Genomic DNA, 25634 nt, shown 5'->3' on the forward strand with positions numbered 1-25634 from the left:
CAGCTTCCTCTTGCTAAAGCCAATCCCGTGATGTTTTCTTGCGCCTGATAGAGTTGGTTTATCCCTTGGATATTTCTCTTTTGATTCTCCTCCGTCCGGCTGTGGACTTGGTTTCGTCCACTCCTTTCCACTTCCCTCTTGAGCCCGAGCTTGTTCCTGCTGCTGGTACGGCGGGCGGCATGGCCCCCTCCCTTGCAGCGCCTGGCGGTGGGTTGCAGGGCTTCCTTCTCCAGCTGCACGACACCCTTCGGAGTTCTGACCCCGGCAATGCAGCGCTCCACGGGTGCGGCTTAATCCGTTCTTTAGCGGAGTCGTGTCTCATTAGTAGTGGAGACGACATCCTGGGTGTGTAAACAATTGATCAAGGCGTGACCTGGGGTCTCGGCAATGTATTCTTTAAAAAAGCAAACAGATTTCGGTGGTGATGCAGTGGAATTGGGGCTTTGGAATGTAAACGTAAGCGACGCGTTTCTCTAACTCGAGCATACGGAGAGCAAAGAGCTCGGTGCGTTGCTTATTCAGCGAGCCCTACTCAGTAATGTAGCTATGTGATCCATTCTGGAAACAATGTTTACTCCAGACTCAGTTGTAGTTAATTTTGCAGACAGGACTATAGATGCTAGCGCCTGCATTCGCAAATCCTGTGCACTAAACAAGGAACAATTGCTTGGTTACAGTCTTCCGAGTAATGAGTTGTACAGGAGAACTTAAATCATCTTATTACCGTGCAGATACTACATCACTTTGTGAGAGTATTATTTAACAAATGGAGGTTTGTTTACATTATGTTAAACTGCTTTACAGGGCTAAGTTCTCAACCAAGTGATATATAAAGCTATAATAATCTTGGTATCTTTCGATAAAGCTGCTGGAACAATTTGGTTTCTGAAGCGGCAATAGCAGGGAGCTGTAGTGTAACCTAACAGTTAAAAAGTGATGTTCTGTCTCAGCAACTGTAAGACTTGTGGACTTCCAACTCCCAGAATTTTTTAGCTACAATGCTATCTGGGGAATTTGGAAATTGAAGTATTTAAAGTTGCTAAGATTGAGAAACATCAAGTTAGAATGTTGAACTGGGGTTGGAAAGATCCAGCTCAGCCAGCTATGGATTTGACTAGGAAGGTGCTTCTCTGCTCTTGCTGTTTCTCGGTCTAATCTGAGAACATTTGTGAGAATAAAATGAGTGGCTAGTCACATTTCAGTGGTAGCAGATTCTCCACTATTTAATTTAGCATGTGGATAAACCCAAGCAAGGTTTGAAATTGTCTAGACTGCATTTAGATTTTCCCCTGCATCTGTGATGTTGAAAGAAAGCCAAGTGCATAACCCTTGTTCCAATATGTCATGTATTTCCTGAATGTGCCATTCTTTGTTACATTCAAAGGGATAGTATTTATATTCTGAAACCCTTGATTTGGAAATACAGATAGTCCTTGATTTACGACCACAATTGGGACCAGAATTTCCATTGCTAAGCAAGATAGTTATTAAATAAGTCGTGCCTGATTTTACAAGCTTTTTTGCCATGGTTCAGCAAATCACTACCATTGTTAAGTGAATCATGTATAATTAAGTGAATCTTGCTTCACCCACCGACTTTGCTTATTGGAAGCTGATTGGGAAAGTAATGCTGAAAGAAAAATCTTCATCAGGGTCCAGTCCAAGCCGGGAATAAACAAAATGGAGACTGCTTTAGAAAGAAGGTTGTAGTTTATTGAAGAACAGAGCCAGTCAGAAATGTGACTCTGGAAAAGCTGACCACATGTAGCAGGGAGTGGTGGGTTTTTATACCTTCTTGGACTTTTGAGGTTGTTTCCTGTTCCTGTGACATGAACTTTGACCTGAGGTTCAGTGTGCCTTTCTGGTATTCTAATGGTGGTGGGTTAATTGTATTATGTCCCAAAGGTCATATCCTGCTCCTCTGGGGCTGTGGCTGATGACTATGTCCTATGTTGGATTTTTTGGGGTGAGGGGTTGTTGATTCTGGGGATCTTCTGTCTTTCTAATCCCATAAGCTCCAAGCTTCCTGGCTCCAGCCTTTCTGAAAGGATTATAATATCTGCATTTCTACAGACCTGGTTTCTGCTGAGTTTCTGGCTGGGGGAGGGAGAAGTTTCCTGCCTTTTTAAAGATCTTCTCCATTATTCCTTTGGAGAAATATATTCTGCCTTTTTAACATCCCCCAAAATATTTCTTTTTCTGGGCAGGGGGCTGACTTCCCACAGTAACAAAGGGTGAGGATATAACCCAGGGACACTGCAACCATCATATATATATGGCGGTTGCCAAGCACCCAAATTTCATGTGACCATGGGGATGCTGCAATGATTGTAAGTGCGAAGATCGATCATGTCACTTTTTTCAGTGCCACTGTAACTTTGAATGATTGCTAAACCAATAGTTGTAAGTCATGGATTACCTGTCGAGTATTTGCTTAATTTTTTAAAATATTAATCTGCATTTATTCTTCCCTCAGCCTTGCAGATTTCACTGGTGTTTTCGAAAGAAAATGGACTACTATCATTTATTCATAAGTCGCTGAGTATTGAACATGTAAGTTAAAAATCTAGGGATGAAACTACTTTTTAAATAGTCTTGCCTTGTTGAGTAATATTTCTAGACAAATTAGGTACATTTTGTTATGTTGGAAGTTATTTGAATTGCTTTTTCAAAAGCTGTGTGTAGCAAGTAAGTGATCTGAGAGTGCGGTGTTTATATGTTCATTTCCTAAGGCTGATATTAAGCCTTATTTTGTTTGAATATATTCTTAATGATTTTATTTTAGTTTAGAGAATGCAGAGAAGAAGCATTAAAATTTATTCTTGCCTTTGTGGAAAAGATTGGCCTCAAAGTTCAGCCTTATGCACAAGATGTAAAGGTAAGTCAAAGAAAATTATTTTACTTTTTTATGTCAAACTAGATAAATTTGCTGAGCAAAGTAGAACTAATATTAAAATTAAAATACTAATGGTAATTTTAAAAGCTAACTACTTTCATGAAATTCTTAAATTATTTGTTCAGTTGAAATTCTCAAACATGAGATAATACTTACCTGTACTTCATGAGAAATATTTAAAGTATCTCAAATGAAAAACATTACATCTTTGAAACAGATTAGGTATGAAAATTGTATTTTGGATGGAGGTCGGAAAAATAGGAAATTATTTGTACTTCATCTTAATTTCATAATTTATCTTCAGAATGTGCCTTTTTAATATAAAAGTGTAACATGCTGGTTCTTCTGGGTCTGAACAATCAACTGTGATTGTAACCTTCTGTCTCAATCTAGAAGTTGTACTATTGTGTTATTGTTTACATTGTTCTAATCTTATATTAATGTTAATAGTATTTACCATAATTAGAATATAATATTCTAATACTGTTAATGCTTCCAGATAGAATAATAGATGTCCATCAATTTCATATTCTCTTTTTACACTGGGGTGTTCTGAATGGATGTCTTTTTATGAACACTCTCCACTGTTGAAAAGAGAAGACTTAATTTAGCCCAAAATGTACAGAAAAAACATTGCTAAAACCTGGCTTTTGATTAATGCAACTGAAGGATGTGAAATATTCCAATATCCAAAATTATTATGTGGGTAAACAAATTTGCATTGGTATCTTTAGGTGTTTTAATATTTTTGAATAAAGTAAAATAATGGAGAACAATTACATCACCAATTCCATATTTAAGTTGGAGGCTTTTGGTTGTATCGTTATATAATATCTTTTTTGTCTTTTAAAAAATTAGCGGATATGTGTTACTGTTTATACAAAAGGCAGATCAGCAAAATGTGGAATTCCAGCTCTAGAGCTACTGATCAAGGTAAAAGTGATGGCATGTTTTTATATTTGCTGTACTTTAAAAAAATTATTTACCATTCTAACTCTTGGAATGTTGATTGTTGAATATCTTTGTAGCTGCTTCAGAATTTACAATCATCATATGTAATGGAAGACATGAAAGTTGGAGAAATCTTTAACAAATTTTATGGAGAACTTGCTATAAAAAGCAAAGTGCCTGATACAGGTAATATTTAACTTGTTTGTCAGTAACTAAGATTAAAAGGTATTTAGCAAGTATAGTAAATTAGCTAGTGTCCCAAATAATAAATCAGTTGAGATATATCCTGGCAAAAAGTTTCTAGTAAGCCTCTAATAAGTTGTAAGTAGTATTGTAAGCAAGGAATGGTAGTGACCCTATGTGACATTGATTTTGTACAAATTTATTCCTACTTAATTGTTTTTAAAATTCATGTACAACTTAACATTTTTTTAACAAATATACCAGACATCAGGATTTGTTCCCCAGGTGTTGCAAAAGAGACCAGCCTGAGGAACATGGCATGATAATAAGTTGTAACATTTTCTTCCCAGGAAAAAATGTAGTTGGAAGAAGAAGAGTATTCTGTTGGTTTCTGGCTTAATATCTTTTCACATGCTCTTTTTCTTCCCTGAGTCATTAAAAAGTTATTGCTGAAAGCCTGAGCAATAGGCGTACCATCTTGTGGCAGACTCTTTCCTTTTAACAAGTTTATTTGTGATTTGCCTGGCAAGCAAGATCAATTCAGAAAGCTGAGGGGTGATTTGGAGAGGGCTCAAATATAGTTATTTGCTGAAGTTAACATGTTTCAAAACTAAGCAGCTACTTGAACTTCTCTGGGAAGTAATCATTGCAGATGTGCAGGACTGCATTTCTAGGGTTTTTTTTAAACCCAGTTTTAGAAATTGTATAACTGAGTAGCAACATATATACAATGAGATTAGTACCGATCAGAACAATGTATGTGAATGCTGGTAAGAACTTGAAAATCTGTATGTTGCTCTGAATTAAATCCTCCTACATTTGATGATAGGGGAAAAATAATTGGGGTAGTTGACATCAAATAAAATATAATCAAGTGATTAAAATGCTAATTTTTTATTTTTTTTAAAAAAAAGTGTTGGAAAGGATTTATGAGCTCTTGGGAATCTTGGGAGAAGTTCAACCTAGTGAAATGATTGACAATTCTGAAAAACTATACCGTGCTTATCTGGGAGAATTAAAAATACAGGTAAGAAAGAGTTTTGCATTGGTATGGAAGGTTGAGGTTGATTTCTTAAAAGTGTTGACAATGGTGGTAATACCTCATATATTACTGTTTTATTATGATATAAGTTTTAATGGGCTATTCCAGTTCATTGTATAAAATTGAATATATATTTTTTCATGTATGCTTTTGATGTATATATACTGCAGGTTTCCAGGCTGGTCCAATTACTCAGTATTAATGAAGCTTATTTAATAAGGTCATCACAGTGTTTTAATTTTGGACCTGTGCATTTTCTTTTATAAATTGCAGTATGAGAATAATTGGCAGAAGTGAGAATTATAATTAATGCAAATTGAATTAGTGAGATATTTGCTATGTTTTTGTAAACACATCTAGCATTTTTAAAAAATTTAATGAGAATTCAGAAACCTGTATATTGGATTGGATTAAATTTTTCTATATAATGATGGGCAAATATAATTTGCATAGCTGGTATTAAAATATGAATAGGTGAAAAAGGTGTTAAGTATTTTTGTAAATGTGTTAGAAATTATACGTAAGCTCCTGGGAATCAGGTGAAGTTTATTCTTTACTTACAACATATAACCCAGTGGTGGCGAACTTTTTAGAGACTGAGTGCCCAAACTGCAACCCAAAACCCACTTATCCATCGTCGAGTGCCAGGTGGGTGTAGCCCATTGGCTGGGTGTTGCCAATTGGGTGGGCATGGCCAATTGGGTGGGCATGGCTGCGGTGGTAATGGCAGACTGGGTGGGACTAAAAAGTTCAATCAATCAATTCCAACTTTGCAAGATCTTTTTTTTTTCCCGTGAGAAGTTGAAATTGACTAATTGAACTTTTTTTTTTTTTTTTTTTTACACATGGCGGCAGAGGCCTAAAGCAAAAAAGTTTTATAAAACCCAGCTGAAGGCCAGGACTGGAGCGACGGCGCACGTGCCCACAGAGAAAGCTCTGAGTGCCACCTCTGGCACCCGTGCCATAGGTTCGCCACCACTGATATAACCTATATGTATATTTTCTACTGCTTATGTAGTATTGTTCTTACACATTTAATTAAAACTTATACGTGTTCTAAACTTTTTAGAACTGTGAAATAAAAGAACTGATCTATTTATGTAGTATATCAGAGTGATGAATACATCTTTTATTGCTATAGAAAGTAGCTTGCTTCTAACAAGGGCAGATTTTACAAACCTGTCTTTTAGTATCAGTTATTCATTTATAATAGAAGTCTGATTATTTAATATATATATATATGGTGCCAATTTGCCAGAATATATAAATGACTTCTTTAAAGGCATTTGATAAGAACTTGGTTAGTGCTATCACAACCCTGTATGATTTACTGGTTATTTATGTGTTAACATTTTCTGGATTATTCATCCTACATTAAATAATAGTGATGAAATGATTTTTTGGTACCCAGTTATACATCAGAAGTACCACATTTATTCCATAATCTTACAATAGATGCATTGCTAAAATGTTGATTTTTATTACTATTGCTACTTTAGACCTTCTCTGTTCTTGTTTTAATATAATATTTTCTCATTTTCAGATGACCTCTGCAACAAGACAACCAAAGTTCCCTATTGTAGCAGGGTGTCTGAAAGGACTGACTGCACTTATGTATAATTTTACCAAATCCATGGATGAAGGTATAATCTTTATTTTACTAAAATAACCGAATAACAAAAAAGTGTACAATTTTCTTCCTGTATAAAATTGCCTTTCACCAAAAAGGTTAAATCTCTTAAGGGTGGGGACATAGAAACAATTTCAAGGCTGGAATGTTTATGCCCCAAACCATCCTATTTAAATCTCATTTCACTATTTGGAATAATTTGTTTGAAGATCAGACCTCTTTCAATAAAGTAAAAATGACCAAATTTGTGGTTAAAAAAAATATCTCAGTGTTGAACAATTTGCACACATATTTAAGATGAAAAGCCTTATTGAAAGTTTATAAATTATGGAAACTTTCCATGAATTACTTTCTTGCTTTGCTTTAATACTAAAACTGATTTATCAGTTTGAGAAGAATTGATACAAAACAAACTTATGGATACTTTCCTAGATTAATTTATGTATAAAAGAAGCCTACAAATATTTAGAATTATGGTGCATCTGTATGGAGATTTTCAGTGGTTTCCTGCAATAGCAAAAGTAGAATGGACCAAGCTGGGAATGCTTTGGATTGGAGTGGGTCCTTGCCTAATGATTGGTGGAATTTGGTTATCAATGGCAATGGGGAATGCCAGGATTTATGATGCAGTTACACACTGTTGCACTTTTGGACCATGTCATGGAAATTCTGATCCCAATTACTGTTTGTTAACCAGGGCTTATTTCTATGGTAAATAAACATGATGGATTACTTTGGTTTAGTTTGTTAGGAAGTCCTTGTTGATCAAAGCAATATGGTGGAATAAAGTATTGTTGATATCTGACTTTTATGTCCTGTGAAGAAAGATTTAAATTCACACAACTCTGTCATTACTGTATTTGTACGGTTTGTCTCTTTTGTACAGATCCTCGAACTTCAAAAGAGATCTTTGATTTTACAGTGAAGGCCATAAGTCCACAGGTATATATAGTGTCTCTTTTATATCTTCTTAAAAGAAGATTCTGACATGTTAAGCAAATTTGGCAAACTATTCTTATTCTGAACCTTTTGAAATTACAGATCGATTTAAAAAGATATGCAGTGCCTCTTGGTAAGAATTTCTTATTTTCTTATGAGATAGTTCTTTGCTGACAAAATAGTTTCTGTAATAACATATTGAGTTTATATTGTTTAGATAGTTGTAATTTCAGCTTCATTATTATCCGGTATAATAACAGTTTAGCTTAGGCTGACATGTGCCTTCCATTTAGAAAAGACAAAGATATGTCATATGGATTTTTTTTGTAAGGAAATATTTTAAAATAAAATAATTGAACAATTTGGTCAAAAGTAATACTAGAAACAAATAATCATTCAAAACTGTTAAAATCAGTTATGAAAATATTTTGGATATAATTGAAACAAAATGGTCAATGTAAATTAAAATGTTTACTTTACAGCTGGTCTACATTTATTCAGTAAGCATGCTGTTCAGTTCAGCACTTATCTTTTAGACAATTATGTCTCATTGTTTCAAACAATGTCCAAATGGAGTGGCCACCAAAATGCAGAACTCAAGAAAGCTGGTCATTCTGCGTTGGATTCATTTCTTAAACAGGTACAATACAGCTTTTCACTGGCAGAATTCCTAGAATGAAAATACTATAGTGAAATTGTCTACATATAAGTTTGCCCCTTGTTTTAATTAGTAAGAAATGAGTTATGCATACTAGCTCTAGCCTGGCATACATTTTTCAAGAAGAATATAATGGCTTTAGACCAATGAATTCAAAAATTTTCAAAATCTACCTGTGGTAACCATATTTTATCTCTTTCCTTTTATGTTTGTCAATATTAGACTGGGTTCAGAGTTGTCTCAGAGTTCCATGAAGGCATGGTCATCCAGAGTTTATTCACACTTTTAAAGGCAGATCTTCCTTTCATGTCTTAGAGCACGGGTGTCAAACTCACTACATCACATGATGTGTCACGACGTATTGTGATTTTTTTTTTTGTATTGCTGGGGCTGGGGTGGGCGCGGCCTCTGCATGATGCAACCAACCCGTGAGCTGGCAGTTTGACCCCCCTGTTTTAGATGATATCTGATTTCATGGCCTGTAGGATTGTAGGCTTAATATCTTATTATGTTAATTTTAGTGTCAATAGACATTGTTTCTTGTTCCTTTTATTACATAATTTTTGGGAAAAAATAGCATTGTTAATGATAAATAAATGTAAGATTGGAAAATATTTGAATATTTAAATGATAAAATTGCTAATTTTTATATGATTTTAAGATTTCATCAATGGTTGCCAAAGATGTTGAAATGCATAAGAACAAGTTGCAATTCTTTATGGAACAATTTTATGCTATCATCAGAAATATGGATGCCAGCAACAAAGAACTGTCCATTGCTATTCGTGGTTATGGACTATTTGCAGCGGTATGTAGTTTTCTTCATGATATACAGTTATTTTGAAGGAATGCAGTGCTACAAATGGGAATAAGGTTTTATTTTATATATCTGGCAGATCATTTTCTATAGAAATTTTGTTAATTTTTATAAGGTTTTAATGAAATTTAAAAATACGAAGATAAAAAACCAATGCATACTAAGAAAAATATTTTTTAAAAAAAAGATTAAAAGTGCAAAGAGAAAAAGAAAAAAGGGAGGGAGAGAAGGCAAAAAGAGAAAAATATATTAAAAAGAAGAATTTAAAAAAAACCTAAAAAGAAATGACTTCCATCTTCAGAAAGACAAGTACAATCATTTCCAATAATTTAACATCTTCTTTAATATTTCAACCAAAGATTTCTTAATCCCATATAGAAATCTTGTTAATTGCTATGCTGTACTACAAGTAAAATTCTGCTAGGAACAATTAGGGGATTTTTAACTAAGAATTTCCCCTTTTTCTTTAAATTTAAGTTTTCCTTATATACAAAAAATAAGATTACTGTATAAATTTTGAACTTGTTCTTTGATATTAAATTAGAAATTGATAGTCATGGAGGCCTTTTATAAATACTTCATTTTGTGTAGAAGACACAGGTGCCTTCTGTTCCAAACTACAGGTAATCCCCGAGTTACGAGTGTTCACTTAATGCTTGTTCAAAGTTACGTGATGAGCGCCCCCTAGTGCTTACAAGCAAGTCCCAAAGTTACGAATATTGCAGCACCATGGTAGTCATTCAGCCTTACAAGCGACCACAGTGGCTCTGCAACATTCACCCTGGTTATTCCCACCCTCCCCTGGGTCTCCCTAGGCACCAGGTCTTCACCCTGCGAGGATCGAGATCCTTCGCTTTCTTAGCTGCTCCAGGCCTTTGGTGCGTTCACAGAGAATGGAAGCCTAAAATAACGCAAGATCATGCAAGACAGTGATCTCGTGTGATCTTATGGTACTTTAGGCCTCTGTTCTCTGCAACAGAGAATGGAACTGGGGAATGGTTCCACGTGCCTCTGGAAGCTGGATTGGGGCTCCAGAGGCCGTTTTCCAGGCCTGGATCGGGCCGCGGCGGTGCGTGGAAGCGTCCCCCAGCCTCAAATCCGGGTGGCAGCAGCCTGGAAAAGGCCTCTGGAGTCCGGATCAGGCTGCAGAAGTATTCCATGGCCTTAGATCCAGGCAGCAGCAGGAACTGCAACAAAGAGGAGACAGATCTTTTCCAGGGGAGTTTGGCAAGAAGGGAGGGGGAAGCATGCAATATCTTAGTGGATCGGGGAGACCTTGGGGGCCTGTTCCATCACTAGGCCCTCCATGGCCTTCCCCACCCTGAGATACCTCATGTTTGCTTAACAAGCGAGCAAGGGAAGTAATCTCATTTGAGGTATGAGATTCACTCTATGAGTTTTCAAGTTACAAGTGGAAGGTGCAGGCTCAATTACACTCATAACTCGAGGACTAACTGTATAGTTTTTTTAACTGGCTTTAGGAAACTTATTGAGAAAGAACTTTTCAAATAGCACAGGATGCTGTTGATTCTTGTAGTTTTATGCAGTTAGGAATTCATTCCAGCTAGATGTTGAAATTCAAACCAATATAATATAAATTCAAGATTATATTAAAGGTTTTAATTATGCAGAAAGTTGAAAGAAAAATGATATTCTTTAGATATTATGTTATATCCCATTTAAGTTCGTTTGTGTTAATCTTCAAATTTGTGCATTATTAGGTAAATCACTGCAGTTGTTAAGTTAGTAACACGGTTGTATTAATCTGGCTTCCCCATTGACTTTGCTTGTCAGAAAGTTATAGAAAGTGATTCCATGACCTGGGACATTATCAAAAATATGAGTCAGTTGCCAAGTGTCTGAATTTTGATCATGTGACCATGGAAATGCCACAATAGTCATAAGTGTGAAAAATGATAATAAGTCACTTTTGTCAGTGCCGTTTTAACTTCAAATGGTCACTAAACGAACTATTGTAAGTTGAGGACTACCTCTATTTGATAGGTAGAAGATGTTTTAAACAAACTGTCTTAGAGACCGGTTTGTACATTTCTCTGGATTTTCTGTATCAAATTTCTTCTACTGAATACTGAATAGAACATTTAAAAGAAGTCTGATCATGTGAAATAACTTTTGGACAATATACATTAATGAATAACTTAGTAATTTCTAAAGAAATTTGACATGGTCCATAAGAGGAGTAAAACAGTCCAGAATTGTCCATTCCCTAATTGATGAATTTTGCATATTCCTAACCTTAACCCTATATAATAATTTTTGTATTTTTCTCCACTTAAAGCCTTGTAAAGTTATCAGACCAAAGGATGTTGATTTCATGTATGTCGAACTCCTTCAGCGCTGTAAGCAGATGTATCTAACTGAGGCAGAAACAATTGATGACCATGTATATCAACTACCAAGCTTCCTTCAATCCATTGCAAGTGTTATATTCCACTTGGATGCTGTAAGTAAGCAGTTTAAACCTAATTTGTGAGGCTCTGTGTATGTTCAGGAAATATCTGGACCTCCATTGATGAAGATGCTGATATAATTTTTTTTGGTTGAAAAATACAACAACAGATTTGAGAATAAAGGCAACTACTTTTTTCTAATATCTCCTCTTGTTTTCCTTCTAGATTCCTGAGATATACACTCCAGTTCTTGAACGTCTTATAATAGTTCAAATAGATAGCTTCCCACAATATAGTACCAAGATGCAAACAGTATGTTGTAGGTCTATTGTGAAAGTATTTTTAGCTTTGGCAGCAAAAGGCCCTGTATTGTGGAGTTTTATGAGCACTGTCCGTGAGTATCCTATAGTGTACAAATGTATATAATTCTTTTGACTTCAGTATGAATTTAGGTTTGAATAGCATTACAAATTTAAAGAAGCAGTAGTAATAGTAAGCTTAGGCATTTCCTGATAATTACTATTTAACTTTTGCAGCAATTAGAATATACTGTTACATTAAAGTTTTGCATCTTCTAGTATAACCCTTCAATTTGGATTTTAATTTCTGAAACAGTTTTCCCGAATTCCCTTCATGCTCTCCACCATTTTGGAAGATGCTACTTTGTTGCCTTTCAATTATTTGTTTAAATTCCTCCCTGTCAATCATGATTTAATTATTAGTTTTTACTTATTTTTTCTTTTCCTCATTCTTGTAACAAAAGGGCATCTATACTATAATGAAGTTTGATTTAGGCTTAATAAAATAAATGAACATTGAGTAAACTAAGCATTATATGTGAACATTATGGCTTATGCAGCAAACATTTTAAAATCTTGGCTTAGAGTTTTGTACTAATTTCAGTTTCTAATGCTACTTGTCATAGTTTTCTTTTGACTCAGGCATTTTCCCTATTTTTAAGTGCTAGAAGATAAGAGGTTCCATATTTCCATCCTAGTTTAGTTTTGCTTAGACTGGGTTCTGGATGGGAGGTAGACAAAGATTTATTACCAGTAAGATTCTGGGTCAGAAAACACTCTTTTAACATTTTATTTTCTTACAATCTGGAAATAAGAAGGGGGAAGGTTTCTTGTCTACAAATAGGGTGATTGATATAGTCAGAAATTAGCAGTTGATTAGTGGGAAGGGAACAAATAATGATGCTGATAGTCTGACAAGTCAAGGAAATACGTTCCATGTGTTGACATGCAAAAGGGCTTAGAACTTACAGAAAAATAGTGATAATGACTAGTTCAACATGATAAAGGATGCTGTAAATCTTGTTCAGTTAACAACTGGACTAGTTTAAGATACCATTTTAAGATTCATTGTCAATGTGAAAAAGAGAAGCAGAGTTTTTAGAAGTTTTCTTCATTTTGTTTGAGTTCAGTGGCTAGTGCAAAGTTGACATTGTAAAATGTAATTTTAAGTATACGTAGTCCTCAGCTTATGTCCATTTGTTTAACAATAGCTCAACATTTCTATAGCCTTGACAAAATGGCTTGCATTGCATCCTTGAAGTTACAGTTCTTGCACCACTCCCATGATCATATGATTGCAATCTGAGCACTTGGCAATTGGCTTGCATTTACTTAATGACCACATTGCTTAGCCATTGATATTCAGGTCCCAATTATGGTCATAAGCCAAAGACTATCTGTTGCAAAAGTCTGCCATAAAATTGGGTTCATATAGGCTTCAGAGAAGTACAGCAGATTGATCATTGCAATATCTGTCTCCCCTCTGTAATGGGAACATAGAATTTTTGTTGCATTAGGACATTAGCAGTATTACTTGAGTCCAGCTTATTGAAATATTAAATTAAAACAAACTCTCTTCATTTTCAGTGCATCAGGGTTTAATCAGAATCTGTTCAAAACCACTGGTTTTTTCAATGGTAAGTTTATTGAGGTTTTGTGGAATTAAATGTGTATTTACCGAATTGGAAAAGTACTTATTTGCAATTTAGGGGCCCTGCAAAATTTGTAATTTTGCAATTATGAATTGCAAAAATGTTCTCCCTTACTAGAAATTTTGAAATGTAGTGTACTGATATGCAGGAATGACTTTGGAAGGTTGGTTGCAGAGATGTTGCCTAGGAATAGTCTGATAAGAGACAGCATAGTCCACAGCTGGATAATGGGTGGGCAAAAGGCTCAGAAGAGACCCCCATAATTTTTTAGTAGAGTTCAGCCCAGTACTGCCACCGAGGAGTGCCACTGTACAGGGTGGCCAAAGGGGCAAAGAAGGAGCTGGAGATAGGTGAATTGGGGAGTTGAAGCACCCGTATAGTTGTAAGTACGGGCAGGCTGCAAATCCCCAAATGTTGATCATGTGACCATGGAATTATTGCAGTGGCCATAACTTTGGGGACCAGACACAAGTACCACTGAACAAATGATCATAACTCAAAGACTTTGTATCAATTTATAACTTTCATTTGCCTATATGTTAATGCAACCCTCTTGATTTCTATTGCAAGAAACATAAATAGGGACCCTAGCAGATGTATTAAGAACCATTCAGCACTTTTCAGTTAATTTATACTGTACCAGTTATTTGTTTCTGAGATGAATGCATTTCAAACAATATTTCAATATGTCTTGGCAAAATGTTCTTGATTTATTGTCATGAAGTCTAAGATTAAGTATGGAAAACTACATAATTTTACTTATGGTTACTTCAACATTGCAATGTCTTTCAGGATTTCTTGGGGAAAAATGTTTCCAAATCAGAAGAATCCAATTCATCTGGAGAAGTAAGGACTGGGAAATGGAAAGTGCCTACGTACAAAGATTACCTGGTTCTCTTTAGAACCTTACTTAGCTGTGATACAATGAAGGTAAAGAAAATCTTTAAGGTTAATTAATAATTAATACATTGTTACACTTTGTGATACAATTTCTTCTGAAAAAAACATATAGTTTTGTCTCCTGGCGCACACGTTCATTCTTTCATCTTCATCTTATAAAAGATTATAGTTGTTCAAAGTCGTCTTCTTCCTCATGTCCAGCTCAATATATCTGAAGTCTCATATAGATGTTAAGATCACACTAGCTGGTGTATGCAATATATGCAGTTACATCTTTCTTGTAAACAAACATTGAAATACAATGCCATAAATACATTGGATCAAAAAAGAGCTGTAGAACTCCTATGTTTGGGATCTCTATATATGTATCATTTATTTTAATCTTTGCATTTTCTAATAAATTAGCAAAAACCAAATATAGTGTGCAATTGCAGTTTTCTTTATTTCCTTCCCTATTAAAGGATATCCTGTTGGCAGATGAAGTCTGTCTAACTGAAAATTCACCACTACAGTCTCTAAATCGTCTGTTATATGATGAACTCATAAAATCTATCATAAAAATAATTGATAAACTGGATCTTACGGTTCAGAAACAGAACATTAATGAAGAAAAGGTAGGATTTACTTTTTTAAAAATATTAATATACAGTTATTCAGTCTTTTTTCCATATTATTGTTTTCAAGGTCTGTTATTGGATTTTTGTTCTTATTTGAGAAGTTTGCAAGAACTTGAAAATAGATTTTATGGCAAACTTGAAAATCACTTCCAAAACTGCTTCTGATACTCTTTTCTCAGGATGGAAGTGAAGGTGATGCCCATCTGACAATTCCTACCTCTGATCCAGCTGCAAACCTTCAGCCATCTAAGCCTAAAGACTATACAGCCTTCATTAACTTAGTGGAGTTTTGCAGGTATAATAGGACTAAAAAAACTAGCATATGTGCGAGATGCATCATTTAATATACTGTGTTTTTATCATTCTTAACTAAAAAGCCATATCCTGGCAAAGCATCACAAATGTACTTATTTAGGGTTTTTAAAAATAGTTGAAATAGTTGTGTTTGACTCTGATTGATTGGGGCCTCCTAGGTGGGGGGTTATTGAGAATTGTTTTAACTGACCATTGGTCAGATTGCTCATCACTTTCTTGTCTATTTGTTTTTGGTCCTGTTTCTAAACTTATACAGAGAGATTCTTCCAGACAAGCATATTAAATATTTTGAACCATGGATTTATTCATTTGGTTATGAGCTGATTATACAGGCGACACATTCACCTTTTATTAGTGGATTTTATAAGCTGCTGTCTATTGCGATGAAAATTGCAAAGAAGACTAAATATTTTGTGGTAAGTAAGCCATTGCAGGATTTTTTTTTTTTTTTTTTTTTTTTGGAGGGGAGTGGGTTCAAGGAATCGAAGTTGCATTGGTCTGTTCACACCTTCATATTTTAAATATAATTGTGATTGCTTCATTTTTATAAAAGAAAAGTAGGATTGAACTGTTTTTCTACCCACTTTGCTCTTCTCCCACTGAACCTATATATGGTTCATATTATTTATCACATTAAGTATATTTGTTATTTTCTAATCAGGATTTGACATTAATCACAAGTTTGAAATGAATTATAAATATTTCAGGCACAGGAGTTAGTCATGGTTCAGGCTGATGGAGATTAGGAGCAATTCTGATGATTGATGCATAACCTGTCAATTGGGTTTTTGCAAATATTTGTATCATTTGGATTTTTATAATCTAGGGGAAAATAAGAGGAGGAAGGTATTGGATATGTTCTCTGCCTTAAGCTATTTATAAAAATAATAAAGCTGGGGTACAAATAAATAGTTATTTACAATCATCTTCTGTTGTTTTCATTTTCTGAAGAGGTTTATTACATACCAAAGCAATAAAATTAAAACACAGCATTAAACCCCTTCCTTGTGTAGTGACAACATTTCATTCTAACGACTTGGTTGTTAAGCAAAAAAAATTGCTAAGTGAACAACAAAGTTCTTCCTGAGCTGCTTTTCTCTATAGCGGAACGCTTCCTTACAAAGTGCTGACCTCAAATAATTAGTTGATTAGCTGCTGCTTTAAACTGACCAAACCTTAATCAGTTTCATGCTGAAAGCTTTTGTTGTCAGGCACATGAAATTTGGTTGTAAAGGCAGGCATTGGTCAGAAAATGAATTTTTTTATTACTGTTTATTACCATCATGTTACCAATGATAACTAGCCAGTGTAGTTGTTAAATGAAGAGTGACAGTATTGGGAGATAGATTTCAACTATTCCCAAGGTCTTATGTGGTGATTTTCTGGCCCTGACTTGTTGATTGTATTTTGTTTAAACATCAAGTAACCAGGGACAATTGTATACTGCTCATAGTTAGCTGTGATTTGAACTGTCTATAAACCCTGTTAAGTACATAAATACATAAAGCAGCAGAAAAGGAGCTGTGCATGTCAATGTGCCATATTAAAATTCTTTTACTCAGTGGCAGGCTTAAACATATAGCAGTATTTTTAAAATTCTTGAGGTAGCATGCCTTGTAGTACAGGTGCCGTACAACATGTTTCTCAGCATGAAACACTTTAAGCTTAAACTTTAAAAAAAATTAAATTTTAAGCCTGCTGAAATTGACAAATTCTCCATTATAGAAAAGATGTCAAAATTGAGAAAACCTTCCTTTTCACTGAAGTCCCTACTCAGTCTTCATCAGTCTTATCTCATGTTTTTCAGGGTTTTGAAGGTAGTGTTGTATATATGAGCAAACGGGACATTTGATATACTTGCTATAAATTTTCTTAGGGCTTTATAAGAACATTGGTATTTGAGTTATGTACAGAAAGAAATCATAGGCCATGGTAATTCATTTAAAAATTAGCAAAATTGCTAAGAACAATTAACTGTATTCCAAACCAATTCCAACTTCCAGTCTTCAAAGGAAATGACATATAAGGATATTTTATTTGGTATATGGAATTGCATAATATTTTTACATTATCCAAAAGTTTTTTTTAAAACGTTAAACATAAGATTTTTATACAGTTAATCCTATTTTGTCTTTTGCCAGGGTGTCAGTCCAAAGAGTAAGAAAACATGTCCTGAAGATCCAGAGAAGAGTTCCTGTTTTGCATTATTTTCCAAATTTGGAAAAGAGGTTATTTATATTATTCTTTGATGTGCTAGTAACATTTGCAGGGATGAAAAAGGCAAAGAATTCTAACTTTATCACCTTTTCATTTATAATTTCTCTTAACTTTAAATGCATGAAGTGTTGATTTTAGTTAAAAGAACACTTTTGTGGGTTTATCTTTAAAGAATACTATTGCTTTTTTGAAGTACATTGAATTATGTATTACATTTATTTATTCGTTCAGGTAACATCAATGTTATTTGCATTGAAAAAAATTCTTATCACAGGTAACTGCAAAAATGAAGCAATACAAAGATGAATTATTAGCGTCCTGTCTGACTTTTGTGCTTTCTCTGCCATATGACATCATTATGCTTGATATCAAAGCATACATTCCTGCTTTACAGGTGGGTTAATGTGGGATCAAATAATGCAGAATATTTATTTTGTAATTTTGTTGGTATTCTTTCCTTCATTTCACTTATACAAAATATCTTTTCATGATACTTCAATAGTACGCATGTAGGACTGCAATCCTCTTTATATTGTTAACACAACAGTGAGCAAATCAGTGAGAAAGTCCAAAATGTGAATGATAAATTTGTATGCCTGTTACATGTGATTTTATTAGTTTTATCACATCTACTTGATTCTGTGGTTTAACTGCACCTTATTCTAGGAGCAAGTCTCTTAGCAACCTTAACATTTTAAATATTTGTAGCAATAGTTAAGAAAATAGTTCGTTGTGTAGTCAAAGATAACTTCAGGACAGTATGGATGTTTTATATCTCCAAACTTCTAAACCTTGACATTATGCACTACCTACAGAATGCTTTTAAACTGGGTCTTAGCTACACTCCAATGGCTGATGTGGCACTGGATGCACTGGAGGACTGGTCAGCCCACATTCCCAGATACACTATTCAGCCTTATTACAAAGACATTGTGCCTTGCCTTGATGGTTATTTGAAAACTTCTGCATCAGCAGGTAGAAATAATAAATGCACATCCTATATATTTACTGCAGTAAATCTAGGAATATGAAGATGTTTTAGCATCATTCATGTGTTACTGAATAGTCTTGGAGTGAGCAATATCTGAGGGGTAAAGGGCTGTATTTCAACTTTCTGATTTTCTGTAGCAGCACTCAGTGGCTGTTTATAATAGCATTGATGGAAGGTGTATGTAGTCAGTCATTTCTAGTGCATTTGGGGGGCTTTGAGTTTTATATTAGTTTCTTGAAAAAATCATAAATGCAGACCTTTAAAGATTTATTTTATTGCTCGCATATTAAATGTTCACTTTTTTCCTTCAAAATAGGTGAATCTCAGAATAATTGGGAAGTGAAGAAACTTTCCAAAGCCATCCAGAAAGGAATGAACAAAGTAGTAATTCAGCATCTCAAAAAATCAAAGAATCTTGAATTGGTAAAGAATTTTTCTGCCTTTCTAAAATACCAGCTTTTCATTTGGAAAAGTGATAGGTGGTTTTATTATTTCAATAAAAGCTAATTTTATTTATTATGTAAATAAGCCTTGAATAGAATTTACATAATTAGGCTTAAAATTTCTCAGTAAACAGTCAATGTCTCACGTTAGATTTCATTGGTAGTAGTAAAGGACTATATGGATTTATTATAGAATACCTTATCCTTAGATAGGCTAAAATCTCGTACAAATAAAATTATATTTGCTGGTTTGATCTTACAATATCCAGAATCAATAAATATTCCATTCTGCCAAAATCAAAGAATAGCATGTTCCTAAAAGGCTTCAAAATTTACAACATTAAAGAAAGATCTTTCTGACAGAGTTTGGTTATGAAATATTGAAGGTTTATAAAATTAGAAGAGAATGTACTTTTCTGATTTTTGTTTTGAAAAACGCTTTATACATGTATTATCTGAAGGCCAAAGTCAATTTTATAAAACCACTTCTGTTGCCAACTTCCTAATTTGATAAATTTAAAATGTTCCAGGAATAGTTGTAGGTTTCAGTGGTTTCTGACACCGGAAATGGTTGCAGCATTGGTATGTGCTTTGGTTATTTATGCCTTTATTACTGTAATAGTCTCCTGGCAGGTGTTCCCAATTGGTGTCTCTGTTGCATAATCTTACACCAGAATAGTGTGTTTGGGGTGGTTTTAAACCTTCTAAGCTGTTCATGTTCTTACTATATTGTTGTTACGGTTTAGGAGGAAGATCCATCTTTAGAGGCAGTAAAAGCTAGAGTTGTACGCCTTCTTGGAACTTTGGGAGGACAAATCAATCGGTATTTAATTACAGGTAGCAATTTTATTTGGAAGCTTCTTTATTTTTCTCTTGTTTTAAATTGTACTGATATTGTTGTTTTAGATTTGTGTTAACTGTTTGAAAGCTGCCTCTAGTTGTATATCATACATATATGAGCCGAGGTGGCGCAGCAGTTAGAGTGCAGTACTGCAGGCCACTTTAGCTGACTGTGTTCAGCAGGTCAGCGGTTCAAATCTCACCGGCTCAAGGTTGACTCAGGCTTCCATCCTTCCAGGGTAGGTAAAATGAGAACCCAGATTGTTGGGGGCAATGTAAATATATATATACATTGCTTACTGGTGTACACCGCTTAGAGAAGTGGTTCTCAACCTTTTTAATGCCGCGACCTCCAACCGGTCGTAAGTCGAGGACTACTCAACCGGTCGTAAGTGAGGACTACTCAACTGGTGCAGCACCGTTTGCAGAATGGGACTTTTGGCGGGCTCAGCAGGGCAGAGACAGCCTGGACAATTCCTATTGGCTTTTGAAAGCCAATAGAGTTAGACTCTATTCAAGAGAGTCTATTCTATTGGCTTTCAAAAGCCAATAGAATAAAAGAGAGTAGCATAGCTAAGGAAAAGGCGGAAAAAAATGGTGGATGCGTTGTTTGGCGACCCCCATGAAATGGTCGTTTGACCCCAAATGGGGTCCCGACCCACAGGTTGAGAACCACTGGCTTAGAGAGTGCGTGCACTTAAAGCGATATATAAGTCTCATAAATAAATAAATACATACTCAAGTGTAAACTCATCTGCAGATAAGCCAGTCCTTGGTTTTTCAACCAGACATTCTTTTCTAAATGTACCAGCTGCTTCTGCAGAAGAAAAAATGAAGAAATTTGTATCCTGGGATATAGAGAAGCGCCTGAATTTTGCAGTTCCATTTGCTGATATGAAGCCTGTAATATACTTGGATTTATTCTTGCCTCGGGTCACCGAATTGGCTCTTTGTGCTAGCGACAGACAAACTAAGGTATTAGGCTGAATCTTTTTGTTCTATTCTTTTCATGTTTTTCTGGATTGAGGCTATGGTTCATCATTAAAAGTAATCCAGATATGAATGATACAAATAAATATTCTATCGGTATAAACTGTGAATATCTTTGAACACCCTGGCATTCTTTACTTATTGATTGTTGGGGGCAATATGCTGACTCTGTAAACCACTTAGAGAGTGCTATAAAGCACTATGAAGTGGTATATAAGTCTAAGTGCTATTGCTGTTGCATTTATATCCTGCCTTTTCTCAGAGATTTCATGGTGATATACATAGAGGTCTGTCCTATTTTTACGGTTAACAGCAGTAACTCTGTGGGATAGGTTGGGCTGACAGAAACCAGAATGTTCCAGTGAATTCCATGGGTAGATAGAAAGTAGAATCTGATTATCTCCTGTACATGTCCAACAGTGTAAGCATTACTCACCCCAGCTTTCTAATTGCAGGATAAAGATGTTAATTATTTGGTGAAATATTAATCCCTGTCTATGTATTGTTTGTATGTTTTAAAGGAAAATTAAAGATTTAGAGTTGTAACAAATTCTTTCACATTAAATCTTATTTTTATCAAATAAAACTTGCTGAATAAGTTAATTTGGAACAATCCAATCTAGTAGCTGATCAGTACTCACATTTTTCAGGTTGCAGCTTGTGAGTTGTTGCATAGCATTCTTATGTTCATGCTGGGAAAAGCTTCTCAAATACCTGAAGGAAACGAGAATTCCCCACCAATGTTTCATTTGTATAAACATATGTTTCCTGTACTGCTTCGACTTGCTTGTGATGTGGACCAGGTAAGTAAATTTCATTTTACTGCTTCAGAGTGAGATTGGTTTTGAGGTTAAAAAAAAAAAAAACACCTTATGAGAGGATTTCCAATAATTTTGGATTTCATCTTATTGCCCCTCCCACAGGAAAATTTACTTTTTTGTCTGTTACATCATGGGAGCCATTGAAACTAAAGAGGAGGAAAATAGTTTAAAACTAAAAGAAAAACAGTCATCAGTCCAGTTAATATATAGGTTAACTCGATGTTTCTGAATTAATTTAATAATGGACTACTAAATACATACACGTAGTTCTTGACTTACAACAATTCATTTAGTGGTGTTCAAAGTTACAACGGCATTGACAAAAGGGACTTACGACTGTTTTTCACACTTATGACCATTGCAGCATTCCTATGATCACTTGATCAAAATTCAGATGGCTGGCAACTGACTCATATTTATGACAGTTGCAATGTCCTGGGGTCATATGGTCACATTTTGAGACCTGACAGGCAAAGTCAAGGGGAAACCAGATTCACTTAACAACCATTTTACTAACTTAACTGCAGTGATTCACTTAACAAACATGGCAAGAAAGATCATAAAATGGGGCAAAAATCACTTAAATATTTATCTCACTTAACAACACAGGTTGTTGATTGTAAGTCGAAGACTACCCGTATTAGGAAAATGAGAGCCAGTTTGGTCAGTCAATTCCTGATATAAACAATGGATCAACACTCGGTTGATCAACCCCCCCTCCCCCCCCAAAAAACAGATCCTGCATTTGTGGGAAAAACTCTAGGAAGGAAAAAAAATACATGTTAGAAAAATTTGAGAATATTATGTTAGGCAAATAATCTCTCCTTATAATCTCTCTCTGTTTTTTAACTGTTCACAATTTTTAATGAATTTGTGAATGCCTTCTTATCCTTTCCAAACTTTGAATCTACTTATTTGCTCCCTGGAGTTAGTTTATGTTCTGCATACCATAAGAGTTCCTACTACAAACTCGTAGGGACAAGAATGTTGCTTGATTGATATGGGAGCTAGGGATAGTGATCTCTAGTTTAATAAAATCTCATTTATATATTCATCTGTTGTTTTCTTTTGGGATTGCCTATACAATATCACAATTCCACATATTGTAGTATGTATAGATTTACAATCAGTAATTGCATTTAAGACACGTCAGTTTGTCAGTTTTCTGAATTTAAGTGTACATGCCAAAATTTGTATGTTTCAATAGTCAAGTGTCATCCACTTATTCATTTGTTGTTGTTTTTTTCAAAACTGGTTGACTACAATGAATACAGAAAACTAAATCTGAATTGGTAGCATTAGAATTAGATTGAATATAGATTGGAAGAGTATACAGTGTAAGCTTCATGGATATCTTTCCTGCTTATATGGACAAATGTTCTTTCTCAGGAGAATTATATTGCAGAGAATTGCCTATGTATGAATTGCTTTTCAATGCCTAATGTGTTAAAGTTTTTATCCATTCATTGGGATAGCACTGAAGATTATTATCCAAATTAGTCCAAGGATTATTCTTAGCAATAATTTCTGTATCAGTTCAAATTAATTAATAGAATTAATAGAAATCATTACAGAGCACTTAATATTTAATAAAATATAATAAGAGTTCAAGCTATATGAAATAAAGTTGTGAGTATGTGTTTTTTAAAAGGTCCAACAAACATTAGAATCACTTTGTGAGAAACTTTCTACAGTATAATTATAAATCTAAAATGTAGAATAAACTAATCTTTCATTTTTAGGTTACAAGGCAACTCTATGGCACTTTAGTAATGGAATTAATTCATTGGTTCACAAACAATAAAAAGTTTGAAAGTCAAGATACCGTGACACTACTGGAAGCAATTTTGGTAAGTGATTGTTGATTAAGATAAATTATAAATATTTCTGTCAAAATTGTAATGTACCAGTCTAATTTTTCAGATTTTCTCAATTAGTTTTCAGTTCCTCAGTTGTCTGAACACTAAGTTTTTCATCAGTAACTCTTCATTAGGTTCCATGTCTAATGGGAAGAAGAAAGACAAAGCTTTTTAGGTGGTCAGGTTCTGAATTGGGAAATAAGCTTCCCAAAAATACTTAATTGTAATTCTGTGTTAGGAACTCTTAAGCTTTATGTAGACCTTTTTGTTTTTCCAAAATTGTAAAATTTGGTTTATATACATTCCAATTTTGAGGTTAATGGTTCTTTTCTCTGCTAGTTATAATGCAATTTAAATATGGTCTCATGATGAAGTGTTTTATTTTATTTTTGACTTCTGTTTTTTTTTATAGAAGTTAATTGATTAATAGTTGATTTCAACCAACTAGAAAATCCTTTTTTGTGTTTAAAAAAATTCCCTGTTATTAAGCCAAACATTTCTCTTGGAGCAGCTTACTTGTAAAAGTTAAATAGCCAATTTTTGCTGTCATTTGTAATTATTTAGGTAGCCTAAAAATGCTATATATAAATTACTTTCCATTTCATTTTGTGTTGCATAAGTGAACTCTGAAGCACAGTGAATCAAGATTGTTCTCTGTTTCAGGATGGTATAGTGGATCCTGTGGACAGCGCTTTGAGAGACTTTTGTGGTCAATGTGTCCATGAATTTTTGAAATGGTCCATTAAGCAAACTACTCCACAGCAGCAAGAGAAAAGTCCAGTGAACACAAAATCTCTTTTTAAGAGGCTGTACAGCCTTGCTCTCCATCCTAATGCTTTCAAACGGCTAGGAGCTGCACTTGCTTTCAATAACATTTACCGAGAGTTTAGGTGAGTAGTGAATAAATTAATAGCTGAATCAAGCAATACACAGATGTACGAGTGTTTGTGCAGTTTCTATCAAATGCACTTTAAAGTACTATTAAAAGTATTGTGGGATTGTGGGATATTAAGTATTTGCAAATCTGAGGACAACACATTGCCACAACCTGTTATGATATTGGGTGCAAGAGATTTGAATTCAAAGGACAAAATAAAATAAATAAACAAAATGCTTTATTAAATTTTGCAACAGTTTTTGCTTTGTTCATAGTTATTAAAATCTGGATTGTTTGCCATGATTGGCATTGGGTATCATAGCTATGGTGTTTGTTCATGTTTAGTAGAATCCAGTTAATAACTCATGTTTATTTCAGCAGAGATCAAATTGTTATTATTTGCCTGTGTTCTAAATATTTTTGAACCATCTGAAACAATACCATTTTTTACAGTGCAATAGCTGTAAATAGTTCCCACATAATAAGCTTAATATGTTTTCCCTTTGTTTCATAGAGAAGAGAATGCTCTGGTGGACCAGTTTGTTTTCGAAGCATTGGTTGTATATCTGGAAAGTCTGGCCTTGACACATGGAGATGAGAAGTCTTTAGGTGATATTAACAGCTTTTGTTGTATTAGGTTTACATTTGGTGTTTCAGGATTCTTTAAAAACTTCAGGCCTATATATTTTAATAGTTTTCTAATGAAATGTTTCTGTTTTGAGCAGTTAGAATGTTTCTATGAAATATTATAGAAATGTATTGACAGACAATTTTGGAAGAATGCTTTTTAAAAATATATACTTCAAATACTTTTTTGTATGGTTCATATTTTGTATTAATTACTTCAGTATTATGTTCTTTTAAGTGCTACATTTTAGTAAATTATTTATTACAATTCTATAATTGTAAAACAACATATTAAAATAGTCAAAACATTCTCAAAATAAATAAATACAAACATCAGCTGAGATGATTAATCAACTAATAGTAAAACCAAAAAACAGAGCCCTTGACACATTCTGAGCTCCAGGTCTAAGTACATAGTCAAGTTTTTAAAGCTTTTATTATGTAATACTTTTATTATAAACAGTCAAACTAAGTGAGGCATGTTCAAGATTTTTTGTTCTCCAAAATGGGGGAAAACTACAACTATTAAAAATTGGGCTAGATATTACAACTTTTTTTGATTAAACATAGACTGAATCCAATTTTCACCAGGAAATGTCTTCACTATCAGATTTCAGATTTACCTTTTCAGACAAAGCATATGGAAGAGGTATTATTTG

At 34.3% G+C, this 25634-nt stretch overlaps 1 protein-coding gene across 2 annotated transcripts in view; it reads left to right on the forward strand.

Annotated features, from left to right (window-relative positions):
* Positions 1–38: 38 nt before the first annotated feature.
* Positions 39–25634, forward strand: part of PRKDC (protein kinase, DNA-activated, catalytic subunit) — a 94458-nt gene continuing 68862 nt past the window's right edge. The window contains exons 1-28 of one of the 2 annotated variants that reach the window (XM_039333722.1): positions 39–345; positions 2477–2553; positions 2786–2878; positions 3755–3829; positions 3925–4033; positions 4945–5057; positions 6616–6715; positions 7589–7644; positions 7744–7774; positions 8124–8281; positions 8961–9107; positions 11416–11580; positions 11753–11921; positions 13414–13463; positions 14271–14408; positions 14840–14992; positions 15175–15290; positions 15567–15726; positions 17452–17538; positions 17802–17921; positions 18343–18502; positions 18835–18941; positions 19708–19798; positions 20613–20776; positions 21442–21594; positions 23355–23462; positions 24135–24361; positions 24863–24957. In XM_039333722.1, the coding sequence (XP_039189656.1) occupies positions 180–345; positions 2477–2553; positions 2786–2878; positions 3755–3829; positions 3925–4033; positions 4945–5057; positions 6616–6715; positions 7589–7644; positions 7744–7774; positions 8124–8281; positions 8961–9107; positions 11416–11580; positions 11753–11921; positions 13414–13463; positions 14271–14408; positions 14840–14992; positions 15175–15290; positions 15567–15726; positions 17452–17538; positions 17802–17921; positions 18343–18502; positions 18835–18941; positions 19708–19798; positions 20613–20776; positions 21442–21594; positions 23355–23462; positions 24135–24361; positions 24863–24957 (3388 nt within the window). In that variant the 5' untranslated portion in view covers positions 39–179. The remainder of the gene's footprint in view (positions 346–2476; positions 2554–2785; positions 2879–3754; positions 3830–3924; positions 4034–4944; positions 5058–6615; positions 6716–7588; positions 7645–7743; positions 7775–8123; positions 8282–8960; positions 9108–11415; positions 11581–11752; positions 11922–13413; positions 13464–14270; positions 14409–14839; positions 14993–15174; positions 15291–15566; positions 15727–17451; positions 17539–17801; positions 17922–18342; positions 18503–18834; positions 18942–19707; positions 19799–20612; positions 20777–21441; positions 21595–23354; positions 23463–24134; positions 24362–24862; positions 24958–25634) is intronic. The other variant, XM_039333723.1, reaches the window with a different exon arrangement.

The sequence above is a fragment of the Crotalus tigris genome, unplaced genomic scaffold (assembly GCF_016545835.1).
Source record: "Crotalus tigris isolate CLP2741 ecotype Arizona unplaced genomic scaffold, ASM1654583v1 scf7180000024506.7606697, whole genome shotgun sequence".
In the NCBI taxonomy this organism is placed as follows: domain Eukaryota; kingdom Metazoa; phylum Chordata; class Lepidosauria; order Squamata; family Viperidae; genus Crotalus; species Crotalus tigris.